This window comes from Osmerus eperlanus, chromosome 13 (genome assembly GCF_963692335.1).
Source record: "Osmerus eperlanus chromosome 13, fOsmEpe2.1, whole genome shotgun sequence".
NCBI lineage: Eukaryota > Metazoa > Chordata > Actinopteri > Osmeriformes > Osmeridae > Osmerus > Osmerus eperlanus.
The window spans coordinates 8,787,480-8,799,258 of NC_085030.1; the positions used below are offsets into that span (position 1 = coordinate 8,787,480).

General features: G+C 40.5%; 3 protein-coding genes across 4 annotated transcripts; all 3 read left to right on the forward strand.

Annotated features, from left to right (window-relative positions):
• Window positions 1-116: 116 nt before the first annotated feature.
• rap2c (RAP2C, member of RAS oncogene family) lies at window positions 117-3,470 on the forward strand. The gene is made up of 3 exons (XM_062476786.1): window positions 117-1,298; window positions 1,599-1,927; window positions 2,591-3,470. The coding sequence occupies exons 1-2, from the start codon at window positions 1,026-1,028 to the stop codon at window positions 1,875-1,877; spliced, it is 552 nt and encodes a 183-aa protein (XP_062332770.1). The 5' UTR covers window positions 117-1,025; the 3' UTR covers window positions 1,878-1,927; window positions 2,591-3,470.
• Window positions 3,471-3,834: 364 nt separating this feature from the next.
• On the forward strand, window positions 3,835-5,163 carry zgc:92907 (uncharacterized protein LOC436733 homolog). The gene is made up of 4 exons (XM_062476787.1): window positions 3,835-4,020; window positions 4,148-4,310; window positions 4,518-4,656; window positions 4,768-5,163. The coding sequence occupies exons 1-4, from the start codon at window positions 3,910-3,912 to the stop codon at window positions 4,877-4,879; spliced, it is 525 nt and encodes a 174-aa protein (XP_062332771.1). The 5' UTR covers window positions 3,835-3,909; the 3' UTR covers window positions 4,880-5,163.
• Window positions 5,164-5,357: 194 nt separating this feature from the next.
• Window positions 5,358-10,352, forward strand: c13hxorf65 (chromosome 13 CXorf65 homolog). Of its 2 annotated transcripts, XM_062476788.1 has the most exons (6): window positions 5,358-5,602; window positions 5,936-6,022; window positions 6,663-6,785; window positions 6,871-6,939; window positions 7,058-7,170; window positions 7,340-10,352. In XM_062476788.1, the coding sequence occupies exons 1-6, from the start codon at window positions 5,578-5,580 to the stop codon at window positions 7,424-7,426; spliced, it is 504 nt and encodes a 167-aa protein (XP_062332772.1). In that variant the 5' UTR covers window positions 5,358-5,577; the 3' UTR covers window positions 7,427-10,352. The 2 variants fall into 2 exon arrangements, with proteins under 2 accessions (XP_062332772.1, XP_062332773.1); XM_062476789.1 differs by lacking the exon at window positions 6,871-6,939.
• Window positions 10,353-11,779: the final 1,427 nt, after the last annotated feature.

Sequence of the window (11,779 nt, forward strand, 5' to 3'; positions counted from 1 at the left end):
CATTGCCAAATTCACTGTGTTGTTTGGGCCCTTTAACGGATGCACTGAAGGTCCCGCCTAAAATTATATTTTCACCAATGAAAACACCAGTTGTTTTGGGTCTTCTCTGGTTGTCCAATCGCCGCTAAATTCCTCCTTGGCCCTCCACTGCATACCTTTTCTCAGTTTTTTTTACATGAAGTGTTGTATTTGCACCAATTAAGCGCGATGTGTTGGCAATTGGTGCCATAGCTTAAGATACCTGTTAAGGGAAAATATGCGGTACTTTTTTTTGCAGTGTGTGTTTCCCAGTACAGGACTTGGGGAGAGGGCCGGGAGGCCGGTGTAAGAGAAAACTAGCCAGGTTGAAGGGAGGTCCATGTTGGGAAGCTGGACACCAACCACTACAGTGGTTTGCAAATTTGAAATCTCACATCTCAGGAGTTCAAAAACGTTAGCTGGACGTTACCAAGTGTGAGCGCAGTACTGTGGCATACAGGTCAGGACGTCGCTGCAGTTTATGTGGCAGGCAGTAGCCTCGCGCTTTTGCGACACCGCCGGTATAGTTTGCTGAGGCACTCATCGCTGCTGGCACTGCCATGCTCTCTAAACATTACGTTAGCTAGCTCAGCATTTGCTCATTGTGCGTCTGTGCTATCTAGCTTGCTAATTAGAGAAGAAATAGCAAACGAATGCACGCCTAATTTTTACGATATCCCCATACTGTCCCTCAAGGTGCATTTAAACCTTGCGGGATTTAGCATTAGAAGACTCCTTATCGAGAGCGAATATGGGGCGTTGTGGATTTAACCAACTTTGCTAGCTAGCTAAGTTAGCTAGCTGGTTGAGAAGCTTGCTCAGGACTGCGGACGTCTGTTGTAAGTTTCATTGAAGCTGGTTAGATTTTTCCTTGTTACAGCTCACGTATTATTATCAACAGAGAGGGTTCGTGTGTTGGGTTTGTTTACTTGATTCATGTTGGTCTAAATGTTGTCAACGGATATAGCTAGCTAGTTAAGTATCCCGGGTCAAGCTCGTGCACCCTAATGAAGGAGTACAAAGTGGTTGTGTTAGGAAGCGGCGGTGTCGGCAAGTCCGCGCTGACCGTCCAGTTTGTCACGGGCACATTCATTGAAAAATATGATCCAACAATTGAAGACTTCTATCGGAAAGAGATCGAAGTGGACTCGTCGCCATCCGTGCTTGAGATCCTTGACACGGCAGGGACAGAACAGTTTGCCTCCATGAGAGATCTCTACATCAAGAATGGCCAGGGATTCATCCTTGTCTACAGTCTCGTGAATCAACAGTCTTTTCAGGTAGATACTGTTCGTACTATCGTACCAGCTCACTCAAATATAAATTGTAGTCCCTTGAGTTACGAATATGAGGATATGAATGGGCCTACAGATTGTGTGATGGTTCAAATGTGTGGTGGTATTTAAGTTCATAGCCTTAACAGAGAATCTTGGTCATAACTGTGAACCTTCGATCTTGACATGCTGTTTGGCTCTTTATATAGTGTGCAGCACATTAATATAAGCGAGTACAAATGTCCAGCTTCCCTCAGCAAAATTAACACAGTACACATGTGCTTACAACCCTCCCATGTGCCACAGGACATCAGACCAATGAGAGACCAGATAGTGCGTGTGAAGCGCTTTGAAAAGGTGCCTCTGATCCTGGTTGGGAACAAAGTGGACCTGGAGTCAGAACGGGAGGTGGCTGGGTCAGACGGCCGGGCCCTGGCCCAAGAATGGGGCTGCCCCTTCATCGAGACTTCTGCCAAGAGCAAGACCATGGTGGATGAGCTGTTCGCTGAGATTGTCCGGCAGATGAACTATGCCACCCTGCCAGAGAAGCAGGAGCAGTGCTGCACTGCCTGTGTGGTGCAGTGAGGGACTGAGGCGAGGGGAAGGGTACCATCCTCCCCACACCTCGTTCTCAGGTAAGGGGAGGAGGCTAGATATTCCTAGAATAAAGATACAACCCACATTATTAACAAGAATGAGTAATAGGGTGTGGCCCTCAAAGGTGAAGAGCTTTCTTATAGAGAATGGAAATGGATGCATGGGAGTTGTGCATGCACTACAGAGAGAGGCATGAAGGAGGGTTGGTACAAAGAGAACAAAATTACTGCTATTGGAGAAGAGCTAGAGGAGGGGGGGAGGTACTTTGTGAAAATGTTGGTTTAACCGGTTATCATAAGATCACAGAAAGAATGTGGCGTGAAGAACCAAACTGCCTGAGCACAGGGGTGGAAATGCGGAGCTAACGAAGAGAAAAGAAGATAGTATTTTAAAGAGCAGAGTAGGGGTAGAATAAACTAGAGAACTGATCTAGAGGGGAGATCCCAGAGAAAGGAAGAGGAAAATGCTACATCCTGAAAATAAAACAATGTCCAAAAACAGGAAACAGATTTCTGTTACATAATAAAACTAACACATAAACAGTCACACACTGTGTTGAAATAGGTTTTTCCCCCAGTGTCTGTAAGGATGGATGGATCAAACAGGGTTGAATGCAGTTGTAAGAATTTTGCACAGTATATTTCAGTCATTTTTGTAATATATACGTTTGTATTCTTGCTTTTCCAATGTCGTTGTCATAGATGCATTTGGCAGGATTTCTACCACCAGTTCCTGCTTTGATACCCTTTGACCCCCAGTGACCACTCCAGCTCCACCACACTGACCGACTCAGCTGGCAGTGTCACCTGAAGGCATGTTTGAAATCTGTTCACAATGAGACATCCAATGGGTTTGGAGTCTTCTGAGCCTGTCCTGAGCAGAGTTTTGATACCTGGACTGTGGAGCACATGCATCAGCAGACTTACTGGCATTCATCCAGGGGCGGCTAGTCATTGCCTAAAGACAGACTTATGGAAATGGGGTAGACGGGCTGTTAATGGATTTATATTTTCATCTAGGGGTTGAGAATGCTGGAGTCTGCTTGGGAGTGCAGCGTCCCCTCGAAGCTGCTCAATCATTATATCCCTGAGTCTACTTTTTACTTGTATCATTTAAATTGAACACATCTGATATCTAATTTTAAGTGATAACAGCTGTTATGCAGGTTGGAGGCTAGAGGCCAGAATTCTATCAAACCATTCAAAACACATGACTGTTGTGGTTTACTAGCTGATACAGGTCAGCCATAATATATGTTGATATGACAGTATCACACATGCATGTTGTTAGACTACTGCAGTGTGGTTTTTAACTACAGGAAAAAAAACAAGTTATATCATGCAAATACTGTTTTTAGATGGCAATGTGGTTTGATCAAATTCTGGCCCAGGGTGATTTTAACTGACTAACATTGTGATATTTTTATTGCATTTGCTTTTCTCATATTTATTAAAATCTCTAATTACAATGTCAGCCAATTATCGCTTTATTTTATACTGGCTTTTGGTTTTGCTTTTGTGACATTTCAGTATGTTGTTTCTGAAGTTATGAATTAACAGAGCCTTAATAATTTCAGTCTTACCCTTTGGTGTCTTTGTGGTTATTATCTATTTTCTTCACTCTAAACTCCCCGTCACCATGTTCTCATTATGACAATGACTTAACTTGTCATGCACATACTTAAAAATGACCACTTATAGTTGTATGTCAACAACTGCTACAACACGGGTAGCTCATACACTACCTTTTACGTTTAAAGTTGTCAACAGTCACAGAAGAGATGAACGTTTCTCCTTTTGGAAGGATAGCTGACATTTGAAATGGTAAAAGAAAAAGAACTTTTTTTAACAATAGACTGCAAGTCTACGTTTGAAACATCTACAAACTGTAGTCTTAGCTCCCAACCTATAGGTGGCAGTGTAATATATTTTACGGAAACGCATAATGAAGAGTCAACGACAGATTTCAACGCAATCTACGCCATTGACTCATGTTATGGAGCTAGAGAATATTATTTTAAATGGTCTCTAGACAGTTAAACTTTGAAATAATGAAGATAGTATTTGTAACTGTAGGAACAACGAGCTTTGATAACCTTATTGAAAGTGTGACATCTCCCGAAGCTGTTCAAGTGAGTGCCAAAGTTTGTCACCGATATCTAGTATTGGTGTAGTTGGTGTGACTCGAGCAACATCCCACAATTGACAAGCTGGCGAGTTTGACACTTGCATAAAGATTCTTTCTTCATTTCTCACTAGGCTTTGAAAGCTCGTGGGTACCAGCACTTGATTCTTCAGGTTGGACGAGGCTCCGTCCTTCCAAGTCCAGAAGCTTGTACAGGCCTGACGTTAGAAACCTTTCGATTTAAGGATTCAATTGCTGAAGACATCACACAAGCCGATCTGGTTATCAGTCATGCTGGTATGAACAACATTTGATACCTGATGTGGGACATGTAATGTGAATACATCGGTTATTTCAGGAAAATCCCCAGTGTTGACATATTGCTACATAATACTACTAGCATTATTCTGCATCAGAAGAATTTGTTGAGATAAAATGGTGCAGCTAAAATGACTAAATGTAGATACTATAATCCATCTATACTCCATCGTTATGAATTTCTAGGGGCAGGAAGCTGTCTTGAGACCCTTGGCTTTGGCAAGCCTCTGCTGGTAGTTGTCAATGACAAGCTGATGGATAACCATCAGCTAGAGCTGGCCAGACGGCTACACCAGGACTTACACCTCCTCTACTGTACATGCAAGTCAGTGCTTTTACTGTTTATATTGTCTCATATTTGCCAATATTAAATTGCCAAACTGTCTTCATAGGCCTGATTAGACATGATTATAACAGTCCTCCTCTAAATTCCCAGCAACCTTACAGAGACCCTGAGGACCATGGATTTGTCTCATCTCTCTCCCTTCTTGCCTGGACAGTCTGAGAACTTTGCCAATTTTCTGGACAAGGCTCTTGGTGTACAATGAGGCACATATATTTGGTTTACTGCTCTGTGTCACTGTTATGGACTGGACACCCTGTATTCTCTGAACACCTTGCCAGCTCTCCATGGTGTGTGTGGTTGGACTACTTTCTTCACTGAATCCTGATTCTGACTGATGGATGAGGCCTTCCACTTAGTTGTTGGGAGCCGTATGGGTTTTATTTTAAAATAGAGAAATGAGGAGAGCATGTACTGTTACAAAGGACTAGCGAAGCAGCTTATCCTGAAGTGATTGTTGTAGGTTAATAAAAGTTTTGGTGAACTGTATTTTCTTATATGAATTATAATTATCCTCTTTATAGTCACAGTCCGAGCCAGTAATACAATGAGCTTTCATCTTTTTAATTCTTAATAGTATTAGATATCTGCATCAACAGTGACAGTTTAGAGTGGAGTTGCACAGTGAGATGAAAACAAACACCACATCCTGCTCAGATGAAGATGAAGGCGGGGATACAGAACAGACAGCAAACCCAATGTACGTTGTCATGAAAACAAACCGCATAAGAAGGCCAGCTGCCATGTACATCACAAGAGAAATTATGACATCATGAAGATTTGAAAGTCTATAGAATCATCAAAACCGATAGAACAGTTTGAAAATCAATATGACATGGATTTTTTTTTAAAGAGTAGCAACCTCAGGCATGCTGGTTAAAAAAACAAACAAGGAATTCTATTATGTTCCTCTATATTAAACATGGGGGTAAGTTATATTGTGTCTTGAGATACATATTTGCTTGTTTAAATGTCTTGTTGATAAGGTTGAGACTTTATTGGTCTAAAATCAATAATGTTCAGACCAATGTTCGCTATTGGATAATATTATGGTGGCTTGTACAATATTTGCTATCTTGTCATTCTTTAATAACTTATCTACAGAATGAGTTTTCCTTGTATTTAACAGAGATATTACAGTGTAAATAAAAATATGAATACTTTTCATGTTTTATATTACATATCTTATATACACATTGTTTGAGGGATGAGTAAATGAAATATTCTTTAAACCTTGCCAAAACAAAACCTTTCCGTGCAGACAATGAGACATTTCTTGCGAGCACCAACTGCCGTGTGGTTGTCCTTCTCCAGTACATGAGATCCAAGCTTGGCCTTCCAGAGTCAGGTGGGAGTTTAGATTCACGAAGAGTTATGGGCATGGGAATTATTGGAACGTCCAGGACTATTTCGTACAATGCAGGAGGGAAGGGCTAAGAGGACGCTTAAACTGCATTTTTTTCCTGCATCCAATGTGTGTGCACAGGGAAAGCAGGCTCTGTAAATATTTCTGGTGTGATATAAAAGGATGTAGATGAAGATTGAGCTAGGACTATTTTTAAGGGTGGGGGGTTGGAGGCTACTGTTAAATATTTCACAAGGCTTCACTCTAAGGGTTTCTGCTTACACCTGCTGGGATATGCTCAGCTCACCACACATTAAAACAGACTGAGAGGGAGATTCCTGTATTAATGAAGCTATCATTACTGCTCTCATTACCACAGAGATTAATGGACCTCATTGGGTGTGGCCACAGCAGAGCTATCAGCTGTGTATGAATGGTTATTATGCTCTCCCTCGTCTTCATCTTTAATTAAAACTAGAAATTGATCTAACTACAGCCTTAGCTTAATCCATGTCAGAAACAAAGCTTAGTCTCTCTGGGTGTTTAATATATGAGGAAGCACAGCTGATTGTTGACATAGAAGTTTTGTTGATCCTTCTTGGTCCTCACATTGACAGTGTGTCTGCGTTCGTGTGTATTTCAGAGCTAGTGGATCTGTGTGATGACAAAGGCTCTCTGAAGCTGATGTTTCAGTCCCACCTGTCACAAGAGTATTGCAGTCAACTACTTGCCTCCAGATGCACCTTTACTGTCTGCGTTATCAACAGTGAGCCACGCTTCTACATTTATGTTTAGCAGAGTGTGAATAGATGTCATCTTTCCCTTTTAATGTGTGTTTTTCACCTTGACAGGAAATCCAACGGATGGTGCCTATGTTTCCATCACTCCCTCAGTGACCAATCCAGATCCTGCCCTTCTCGGTAGCAGCTGAGCCTGGATGAAATCACTGGCATAGAAACTTCTGTTTGTGTTCACTATGTGCTTATCTTTGCTGTTTATTTTCTTTAGTGTGAGTTTATTTGTGTGTGTGTTTGTTAGAGACACTGCAGACTCAGACTGAAAGTCTGGAGAGGGCTCGTCTTCGACACCTCCGTTCTCAAGAGGACCGCAGATCAACAGAGATGCCTACTCAGGCCCAGCCCACACAGCCAGTGAGTGTTTTTTTGTGTGTGTACTATTACTGGCACACGCATATGTGCCCACATTGTGCCCACATATGTGTCCTTTCTTTGCCAATCACATGGTTAGTATGACAAGCTGCTCATAACTGTACATTTTAAATGTTAAGTAGAATAGCAACCTCTCCACTGTGTGCTGCAGGCTAAAGGTCGAGGCCGAGCAGTACATGTAGAAGCCCCTGATGAGGAACCCCAACGCCGTCCCGCAGGGAAGAGGGGCAGGAACTGAAAAATGAAAACATCAAATTCAATTATATGCACATAAAGGAGACTCAACTGAAACTTGAGTAGACATTGGGGTTTTCTAGCAATATATCTTGTGATTTCTTCACATGAAATTATAGTGTTTGTGTGGGGTCATTAGTGTAATTTATTTACAATGATATGTGGCAGGATGTAGGTCTATCAATAACATTTGCATAGGATTCCAACAGACTAGTTTTACACCCACAACAGCAATGCCTGCGGTATAATTTATTTTTATGACAGATAAGACAGATAAGAAGTAGGCTAAATTAAGTTGCTGTACCAAAACTTGCCACAAGGAGAAAAATGTAATTCTCTTTTCTTGAGCCATCTTAGTTTGCCAGATATTTGTACATGCATATCAGAAGATACTGACACTGCATGACCCATCCTACCCTGCACACAAAAAAGGACCCTGATATTACGTATTTACCAGAAATAGGTTAAATCGTCTTTAAAGTTGAAGATATATAATTGAATGATTGGGTTGTAAGCTAAGCTAGCCTTAGTTATGCATAAGTACAACAACATAATTACAATTCCAACAACAAAGAAAGCATTGTTTGATTCAAATAGCCTAACACAACTAAATAAACAAAAATAGCTAGATATTTTCGATAATGTAAAAAGATTTGGGTAGCCATAGTCTTTTAAAAACCGAAAATAATAAATAGTGATCTGTGCCCAAGTCTCAGCCTGTTTATTAATACTTGCTAATTCCGTTGTTTCCCTATACATACCTACTCTGTTTTGGATTTAGAATAGCCATGTCTCCCTTTTAATAAAAGTGATATTGCATTATTCCAATGCTGCTGCCACTGCCACTGATTTCCACAAACTCTCGACACTCGTAGCTATTTAAATATGGTTTTGTTATTCTAAAAACGACTACACATTAATTTACATGTTGGCTATGTAATAGTAGCCTGGCTCTGCCCTCTTACGTACTTCCGCTCAATTTTGATTTAGCTTCTATACTAGGTCTGGCCATTAGGTAAGTAAGTCAGATGTGTCCGGTTAATTTTCTACCGGCCAATCAGCGAACAGAGGGAGTGGCTGTCATGCGCTAGTTTGTGTTGTAGTTCCATAATGGCGGCGGAGAAAGATGCGAGCGAAGCCATTCGTTCCGTTGTGGCAACGCTGCCGAATATCCATAAACTAAAGCCAGAGCAAGAACAAGTTTTGCTGAGTTTTGTTGGTGGCCATGATTGTGGCCCTCCTCCCCACGGGGTTCGGGAACATTTTGATTTTCCAGCTACGGCAGCTAGCTCTGTTACAGTAGTGGTGAAGGAATTGGCTAAGGCGAACGATAGCGATTGGTTATGGCAGATCAGAGTGGCTCTGGGCAGATCCAATAGTTTTAAACTTCAACAGAGTACCCGCCTACAAGGAAGTCAACACTTGTCAATGGAGCCAGGCCAGACTCTCTGTACAAATGAAATGTACAAGAGTCTGGTTAGGACCAGGCTAATGTAATAGTAGGCCTAAGTAATAACGTATACAAGTGTGGTATTATAGGTAGGGGTTAAGTAGCTACATTATGTACGTTCATTTGCGGTAACGCAAAGGGTCCTTTACTTCCGGTTAAGAAGATCGTGCAGGGTATGATGGATCGTACAGTCACAGATATGTTTGTTGATACGCTTGATTTAAAGGCAGTAAATACATAATTTTCGAACGAGAGTTGTTTAGCGCTCCCTTCTTAATTTTTTACTTTCAGTGGAGAATAGTTTTAAGATGGTCCCTTGACGTAAGTGACGAATTATGTCATTTACGACTTCAGTGATTGGTGGGTATGAATACCTGTTTGTTACCAAGCGTCAACCTGTTGGAAAATTGTATGAAATGAGTTTGGATGGATAATTCTTTTAAAGGTGCATGTAGTGTGTGAACCCCAAGGTTTTATCCCTGCTAACTGTCAGGAGTTGATGAGCTGTACTTGTAATTGTCTAGTTTTGCTTTAGTGAAATAATATTGAAAAGGCCCAAAACATTGTTAGAATATGAAACAAGACTGTACATACAGAAGCAAAGGTTATAGCAAAATACACCATATGCGGTGGGTGGAATACCGTTACACAGGAAATAGTGGGCGAACAGGCGGTTTGCTTCAAATGTCATTTTAATTTGGCATATTTTATGTTCAATTAAATGTATAATGGCAGCTTGATGTCATATGCCACACACTATTCATTCTGTATTCTTCAGAGTTGAAGTCTTAAACTGAAATAATCTGATAGAGCATTTCTGGCTCTGCAAAGGGATTTGAAATAGGCTACTGGTGGTTGTGGTTTCCCTGCCATTCAGTAAACAGCAACTAGGGCTTGATCGGTAAAGCGTAGCTAACTTCCCTCTTGAGAATCGCCGATTTGTTTCTTCAGCGTATTTCTGTAGAAGGCCCAGTGTTTTATGAGGAATGAGTCTGGACTTCACCACAGTTGCTTTTGTTTCGTATGCCTTTTCTTTTAATATGCCCTTTTGTAAACCAACATTCTCAGAAGTGGCTCCAAGTGTTTTTCCCCTAAACTCCAGAGAGGGAATTTCAGTTGGATAACAGTCTAAATGTCCTTAGAGGTTCTTCAAATGACCATGCTTTTTATATTTTTCATCAGTTGTCTTACAACAATAAAATTCCTGTCTTTCAAGACAGTTGCTTGAAATGACTGTGAATTGTTCTTGACACACTTTCTGACGTCATAGAAGAGCCTACTTCCGAATGTGAAAACAATTTGTATACAATTAAGGAAGTCTGTAAAGCAGCTGTCTGAATCACGCAGACATGATCTTGAAAGAAGGACATTTCTTATCTTAGGAAACTCTGATTGACGCTTGATTAACCCAGTGTCAAGACATCTGTAGTTATTGTGTTGATCTTTGTACTTCTGTGAATATCAGTCAGAATCTTAACTAATAAATTATTTATGTTTCCTCAACAATTGTTTTGTAATCAGTCTGTTTTCATAACTAGTCTTGTGGTAGACATGTATGAAAACGACATGTATCTGCCAATTTCATATCTTGTCTTTTGGTGATGGGTAATGACGAAATTTCAGTAAGTATTGTACAAAGTAGCGTAATTCTCTTTATAGCAAAATATTGGTTCCATTCAGTTAGCCTATTTAGAGCACATGATGGTTTTATGCAACACTACTTTTACCTCACAATTAGAAGCTAACATTCAATGTTTCAACTTGGCCTATAAAAGAATGCTCCAAGTGTTAAGACAGTTATCTTTCCTTACTCACCCACTCAAGTAGGAAGAGGTTTCTCTCAACTCTTAACATTTCAGTTTGCCAGTTTAGACTAGCCTGTGATTGTTATCATATGATATTTTTGTGCATATCTGTTTGTTACTCGAATGGATTGCATTCGGGAAGGCTTCTTCCAGTTTCCCCTCAAGCTAAAACAGAATGTAAATATTTTTGTATGTCAATTAAGTAATAGTTTGCAATGCAATTTGTATATTGTCCACTGCAATAACACAACATGAGTAATGTGATCACAACATGAGTAATATGCACTGGGTGATCTATTACTTGTAGTTACAATCATGGTGTTTCTTTGTATGTGTCCCTTGTGTTTGGATGTGTTGAACAGTTTTAGAGCTGATCAACTAGTCCCTTCTCCCCTTGGAACCAAAGTTACAGTGACTGAAGGCTGGTTTCAGTATAGTGTACAACTGTATCTCCATCACCATTCACTGGCGTGTAGTTGACTCCCAGCACAGATGACTCAGTCACTGGCAGCAACTCATGGATTATAACCCCAATACATTTCCCAACTCTGAATGAAGTACTTGTTCTGCCAGATGAGAGTATAAAGACCAAAACAATTCCAATGAGTGGCATATCTCATGTTTTTGTAAACATATGTGTGAATGCCACAGCCCTCCAGAACACAAAGACACCATGCAGGAGTAACTCTTAATATTTCATGTTGCATCTACATACTTATTTATTTGTTGCCCTTCATTTATTTGAATGCAGTAATACAAAGGACATTTTTAACTTGGGGTTTAGTCCAGTGACATACCTACAACATACTGTCTACTATCAAAACATATTGCCTGCAACAGGTTTTACCCTGCATGGTTTTCCAACTATTTTACCAATAGGAGGAGTTCAGTGGGAGTGTGTTTCTGAAGACAAAGCAAAAAATTGATGTTTGTCTTCAGATAGAACGAAAACATTCTGATTTAGCAATACGTAATAGGATGATGCCCAGATTTCAGTTGTTGGACAAAGGACCTTTTCATTCAAAAAAGTTGGAATTGAGTTAGACCAAATAGAAAATAACAAGGGACAGAAGGTCAATTAAATCTCAGTCCAAATGGAAAA

Bases quoted from the DNA above. Each gene is read 5' to 3' on its own strand.
- rap2c (XM_062476786.1), top strand. From the start codon at position 1,026: ATGAAGGAGTACAAAGTGGTTGTGTTAGGAAGCGGCGGTGTCGGCAAG. The intron at 1,299-1,598 runs GTAGATACTGTT...CATGTGCCACAG, and splicing joins TGAATCAACAGTCTTTTCAG to GACATCAGACCAATGAGAGA.
- zgc:92907 (XM_062476787.1), top strand. From the start codon at position 3,910: ATGGTCTCTAGACAGTTAAACTTTGAAATAATGAAGATAGTATTTGTA. The intron at 4,311-4,517 runs GTATGAACAACA...ATGAATTTCTAG, and splicing joins TCTGGTTATCAGTCATGCTG to GGGCAGGAAGCTGTCTTGAG. The intron at 4,657-4,767 runs GTCAGTGCTTTT...CTAAATTCCCAG, and splicing joins CTCCTCTACTGTACATGCAA to CAACCTTACAGAGACCCTGA.
- c13hxorf65 (XM_062476788.1), top strand. From the start codon at position 5,578: ATGTTCCTCTATATTAAACATGGGG. The intron at 6,023-6,662 runs GTGGGAGTTTAG...TGTGTATTTCAG, and splicing joins GCTTGGCCTTCCAGAGTCAG to AGCTAGTGGATCTGTGTGAT. The intron at 6,786-6,870 runs GTGAGCCACGCT...TCACCTTGACAG, and splicing joins TACTGTCTGCGTTATCAACA to GAAATCCAACGGATGGTGCC.